The sequence below is a fragment of the Ahaetulla prasina genome, chromosome 8, assembly GCF_028640845.1.
Source record: "Ahaetulla prasina isolate Xishuangbanna chromosome 8, ASM2864084v1, whole genome shotgun sequence".
Lineage (NCBI taxonomy): Eukaryota > Metazoa > Chordata > Lepidosauria > Squamata > Colubridae > Ahaetulla > Ahaetulla prasina.
In genome coordinates, this window is record NC_080546.1 from 19,401,575 (window position 1) to 19,407,945 (window position 6,371).

The following is a 6,371-nucleotide window of genomic DNA, read 5'->3' on the forward strand; positions in this document are numbered from 1 at the left end:
ACACGTGTGAGCCTTCCGTGCATGTGTCCCGCCTTCTGCGCATGCTCTTTGCTTGTGCATGCCCTTCCATGCATCTGCCCAGCCTTCCGTGCATGTGCTTTGCTTGCGCATGCACCTTCCACGCAGGCGCCTGGCCTCCAAAACGTGGCTAAATAGGACAGCATAGTGCTGGGGCGGATAGGCAGGCCCACCCGCGATCGCCACTACCGGTTCGCCTGAACCGGTCCAAACCAGCTGAATACACCACTGGGTGTTTGGCTGTCTTTTTTCAGACTTATCTCATATTGTTAGATGTCTCTGTTCCTGAAATCTAGTTATATCTTTCCAGTTGTATATTTTTCCAGTGATGAGAACATAACTTACTTTATTTATTTATTTATTTATTTTGTCAAATACATATTAAATAATATATATAAGCATAAATTGAAAACATAAAATGAATACAACTAAAGGGAACATTAGGACACGAATGGTAGGCAGGCTGGTGCTGTTATGCACACCCCTTACAGACCTATTAGAAATGGGGTGAAGTCAACAGTAGACAGTTTTAAGTTAAAGTTTTGGGGATTTTGAAATGAGACCATGGAGTCAGGTACTGCATTCTAGGCATTAACAACTCTGTTACTGAAGTCTTATTTTCTACAGTTGAGATTGGAGCGGTTCACTTTAGGTTTGAATCTATTGTGTGCTCGTGTATTGTTGTAGTTGAAGCTGAAGTAGTCATTGACAAGAAGGACATTGTAGCAGATGATTTTATGAGCTAAGCTCAGGTCATACCGAAAGCAGCCTAGTTTTAAATTTTCTAAACCCAGAATTTCAAGTCTCGTGGCATAAGGTATTTTGTTGCGATCAGAGGAGTAGAGGACTCTTCTTGTGAAATATTTCTGGATACGGTCAATTGTATTAATGTCCGATATGCAGTGTAGGTTCCAGACAGATGAGCTGTAATCAAGAATTGGTCTAGCAATTGTTTTGTATGCTCTGGTTAGTAGTGTAATCTTACCGGAGAAGAAACTATGCAAGATTAGGTTTACAACTCTTAATCCCTTTTTAGCGATGTAGAACTGTTTCCGAGAGTTAAATCTGGATCTCAGGATGGATCTTATGGTGGTGAAGCCAGGGTTACGCCAGGGTGCTGTGACGTTAGAAAGATTTTGGGTTTCTTGTCACTAGATCTAAAACAATGGATGTGTTTAAAAAGAAACCAGCCAGCATCTATTTGGAATGCAAGTAATCCTCAACTTCTGACCGATCACTTACCTGTAGTAACTGTTCAAAGTTATGATGATCCCTCCAAAAAAGGATCTTGAGTACCAAAGGTCCGATGGCTGGATCCCCCGTCACCTGGCTGCATTTTGGGAGCCTGGTAACTGACCCACAATTACAGATGTTTTCAGCATCCAAGTTTCACAATTTATTATGTTTTTTGCTGGAAGCCAACATTTACTTCCACATTCTGGCAAAAAAAATCCAAAACTCATTGCAGACAATGGGTTTGCTTAACAATCACAGCATTTAGTTAACAACTAACCACAAAAAAAAAGGGGGGGGCCATAACATTCGGGAGGTTGTTTGATGATTTGCTTTATGACTCACAAAACTTACAACCATCATTCTGGGGTCAATTACTGTCATAAGTTGAGGGCTGCTTTTAATTTAAATTGGATGCCTGTTTTGAAATAAAATGCAAATTACATAACAGCACCAAAAGAATTCTAACAACAGCTCAGAAAAAAGTCTTATGGTTTGGAATGAATGTTTTGATAAACATATTAGAATTATTCACAAATTTGGTATTATAAGACTAGGACAAGATTTCCATTTTTTACTGTTTCCAATCCATCTGAAATAGATAAATAAATTCTTTTTCAATAAAAACATACCTGAAATGTTATTTCTTTTAAAGTTGAATCCCCTAATATTCTTTATATTTGCAGGGAAAAATCAGATATTTGTGTTCGTTGCTATTTTATTTATTTATATTTATATTTCATACTTATAAATTGCACTTCTCCTTCAAAGAGGGACTCTCGATCAATAAAGAAATGTATCAAAATTAACATTAAAATTAAAAAATAAATTAGGATGACATTTTTTTAAAAAAAATATAGAATGATAATTAAACATCAAAAGGGAAAAAATATGATGGCCATTTTAACGGAGTCTTAGAGGTAGGGGCAGGGATTTTAATTTTAATGCAGAAGTGGTGAAAACACACCACAGTTGTGTAGCTGCAGAGATTAACGGGAACATTTTGTGTGCCCTAAGCAGCCTTGCTGAAAAGTGATGTTTTTTCTCTAATATTTTTCTCCTTCCCTTTTCTGTTTCCTTTGCTCCAGGCTACCTACCTAAACAAAATGGTGAGCCAAACTCTCAACATAAAGGACAAAAGATCAGTACGTACAGCCACAGAGGACCATTTTAGATATTCACCAGGCAGCCAAGCCACGTCCTGTGAAAACAAAAACTGCCAATTGTCAAGTGTCTGTCTCGGCAACCTCCTGAAGGAAAAAGAAATAGTGGAAGTTATCAAGCATACAAGAGACTCTTATGAAGCCCTCCCTTCTGAGGTGAACCACAATGGCTTAATGGGAGTCATGGAAAACGTGTCAAAATCAACAGCCAAGGCTGATAACGGCGCCATTTTTCCGGGCCCTCCAAAAGATCAACCTTCCCTCAGTCGACAACCGTCTACCTTCATAGGAAGGCTTGGACAACCCCCAAGAGGGCCAATCTCTTTGCACATGTACAGCAGGAAAAACGTGTTCCTTCATCACAATCTTCACACCTCTGAACTTCAGACTTTAGGCCAGCAAGATGGGTAAAGAGAGTCAGTATTTGTTCAGGTGGACAATTTAACTGACTTTGATTCTTCTCAGCTGCTGCTACCCATTTGTTTTACCTTTTATAACGGTTGTTTCTGAAATTGGAGCTGTTCCTGTAAAATAAAGACAAGGATTGGGGGGTGAGGGAAGGATAGGGGAGCTAGCATGTTAACTTTAATGAGTATTTGAAATGTTTTTTTTTTCAGAATTCTCCAGACTGTACATTCCAAATTTTTGTGAAGTTGATGATATAACTGCCTTGGCTTCCTATTGAATGGATGAGACACATTGACTGAACATCCAGAAGAGGTCCAACAGTCTATTTTTTTCCTTTTGCCGTCCATCATTTGATTGCCTACAATTTCTGAAAAATATCTCAAATAGCACTTCTGTTCTTTTAATAATGTTAATGTAGATGTAAATGTGAGGAATGAATAGAATTAGTAACCACTCCTAAATTGGGGTAAGAAGATGATTGTAGGCTTTGGGATTTTCCTTCCATCTTTCTTTTTGCTTTGCTTTTATATATATATATATATATTATATATATATATATATTGTTTACTCATCCATCAGGAGTTGTTTGCCCTTTCCATATCAGTCTTATTTACACCAAGACCAGAAGATAAAAAAAAAATCTGTATAAATCATGCAAAATTTAATTTGAAATGCTGATTCAAACTGGAAAATCAATCCAATTATCTTTGGACATTTGCATGGATTCAGCAAGCTGGGTCAGTTCAATTTGATTAGAAAAAAGCAGTTTTTGCACATGAGCCGAAGTGTTGAAATCATCCAAATTGATTTAGGGGCACACAATTTTTAAAAAAATAAAAAAAATCTGAAAACACATTTTAATTTGATTTAGAATTATCTTCAAAATCAAATCTCCAAATATTTTCAGAGGGTTTTTTTTCTTATTTTGGCTCCAAAAGTAGTATTAAATAGTATGAAAACCACTTAAGGTTTGATTTAGCCTTCAAGGCTCAGTATCAATAATGATTTTGCTTCTGGTCTTTGTCATTTAGGTTGTGGCAGATTTTATACTGCATTGTTGTTGGCATAATACATGGATTAAATTGTCCAATTGTTGATGGATTCCAACATCAATCAGTTTAGTTACCATGGATAGGTTTAATAACAGCTGACTTCCCACATACTCATGTGCAGACATGCAAATCACTACAAATTTATTTGCAATCCATAACTAAATTGTTGCAAGTTGGAATATTTTGTCAGAACTTGCATATCACCACATTAAATAGCCACATTAGTAAGGGCATCAAATCAGCCAATTAATTATAAATAAATAATAGTCTCTGTGTTGTTGATTTTGTTACCTTTAATATCAAAATGAGCCAAGGTGGATAATGTGCAATAAAGAATTCTAAGCGTTGTTGAACAATATTTTGTGCATCCTAACTGCGCAAATTTTTTTTTCTGAATCTGCCCCTTACATTTGCAGAAACCATTCTGTAATTCCCACCTTTATTTTGAGGCGGGAAAATCGTTAGAGGTAAAAAGTGAAACTCACAGACATAAATACTTCCATAGACATAGGAATCCAGTGACAAGGGCTTCAATTGTTTGTATCTTCTCACAATTGATGTTTGTATCTTCTCACAATTGATGTTTGTATCTTTCAGTTATTTAGCTTGTAAAATCCACTTATCATTTGGGGAGGATAATTGAACGCTAATTAGTTTTCCTTCTTTTTCTGGCTGGTGTATTTATATTTATTTGCCCACACTAACTGTTGCATAAAGGGGGGTAGTGATGTTTAATAACATAATGTCAAATTAGAAGAATCTCCTGGAGTCAATTAATTTATAACATACCATAAATTCAAAGAAAAATTCAGACCACTTAATTCAGTATATATCCTCTTCCACCTCCCGCATCAACTTGATAAGAGATATGAGGAGGAATTTTAAAACTTCTGTTCATGAGTTCAGTTATTCTGTGTTTCAGAATAATTGAAACAAATTAGAAACCCCACTTTATAAAATGGATTTTTCCTCACATTTTGCCTACGATTTAGACATGGTGCAATTCTGTGGATGTTTACTATAAATTAAGCCCTAGTGTATTAAATGGCAAATGCACCTTTATGTCTGGTTAAGATTGTAGCTTGAGATGGCAATAGCAACTGAACACAAGATCAAGCTATATGTTATATAGTAAGACCAGTGTTTGATTTTCTGAGAAAAGATATACAAAATGGTATGTGTCGAGAGGTTAATCCCTATCCCAGGTCCGGCCTGGCCTACAAGGCTGCCCTGGAAATGGTGAAGGAATGGCCTGCAGTGCCTCTGCCAGCGAAAACGGAGCTTGGGAGGGCTGCGAAAGAGGGTTGCAAGGGGGCACTGCAGCCGCAAATGGAGCTTGAGAGCCCATTTTCACTGGCAGAGTGCTCAGGGCCCTACAGGCGCCCCCGACACAAGTGACGTCGAGCTGGCTACACTCACCCAGCCCACGCCCATCCAGGCTTCCAAGATCAAACAAAATCCTGATGCAGCCCCCAATGAAATCAAGTTTGACACACCTGATCTATAATCATAACCTATCCTAACTGCCAGGCTTTTTATGAGAACAAATCTGTGAGAAATTTCCTTCAAGTAAACTGAACGTTTAAAAGTTACATTAGCTGTAAATTCTAGTTTTATTCCTAGCGCTCTATACCTAGGTGGCACTGAATAATTTAGTTCTTGGGAAAGTCTTTTTAAAAGACACTACTTTGTGGGCTTTCTTCAGACCTCCATATATACCTTAATCTCACCTGATTGTTCCTTACAGGTAGTCCTCGACTTACAGCAGTTCATTTAGTGACCATTCAAAGTTGCAACGGCATTGAAAAAAGGGACCTGGCAACCATTTTTTACACAACCATTGCAGCATCCGCATGGTCACATGATTTACATTCAGGTACTTGACAACTGGTTCATATTTATGATGGTCGCAGTTTCCCGGGGTCATGTGATCCCCTTTTGCAACCTTCTGACAAGCCAAGTCAATGGAGAATCCAGATTCACTTAATTAGGTAAAGGTAAAAAGGTAAAGGTTCCTCTCGCACATATGTGTTAGTCGTTCCCGACTCTAGGGGTCAGTGCTCATCTCCGTTTCTAAGCCAAAGCACTGTCCAAAGACATCTCCATTGTCATGTGGCCGGCATGACTAAATGCCAAAGGCGCACAGAATGCTGTTACCTTCCCACCAAAGGTGGTCCCTATTTTTCTACTTGCATTTTTTACATGCTTTTGAACTGCTAGGTTGGTAGAAGCTGGGACAAGGAACAGGAGCTCACCCCATTATGTGGCACTAGGGATTCGAACCGCTGAACTGCCGACCTTTCGATCAAGAAGCTCAGATTCTTAGCCGCTGAGCCACCACGTCCCTCAATTTCACTTAATTAGTTGTTACTAATTTTACAACTGTAGAGATCCACTTAACAAATGAAGCAGGAAAATGGGACAAAACTCACTTAACAAATTTCTCATTTAGCAACCAAAATTTTGGGCTAAATTGTGGGTGTAAGTCGCGGACTAC

General features: G+C 38.1%; 1 protein-coding gene across 2 annotated transcripts in view; it reads left to right on the forward strand.

Moving 5' to 3' along the window:
- The window catches only part of CCSER1 (coiled-coil serine rich protein 1), a 998,177-nt gene extending 994,861 nt beyond the window's left edge, over window positions 1-3,316 (forward strand). The window contains exons 10-11 of one of the 2 annotated variants that reach the window (XM_058193884.1): window positions 2,340-2,821; window positions 3,032-3,316. In XM_058193884.1, the coding sequence (XP_058049867.1) occupies window positions 2,340-2,821; window positions 3,032-3,065 (516 nt within the window). In that variant the 3' untranslated portion in view covers window positions 3,066-3,316. The remainder of the gene's footprint in view (window positions 1-2,339; window positions 2,822-3,031) is intronic. The other variant, XM_058193883.1, reaches the window with a different exon arrangement.
- The last annotated feature ends 3,055 nt before the right edge of the window (window positions 3,317-6,371 follow it).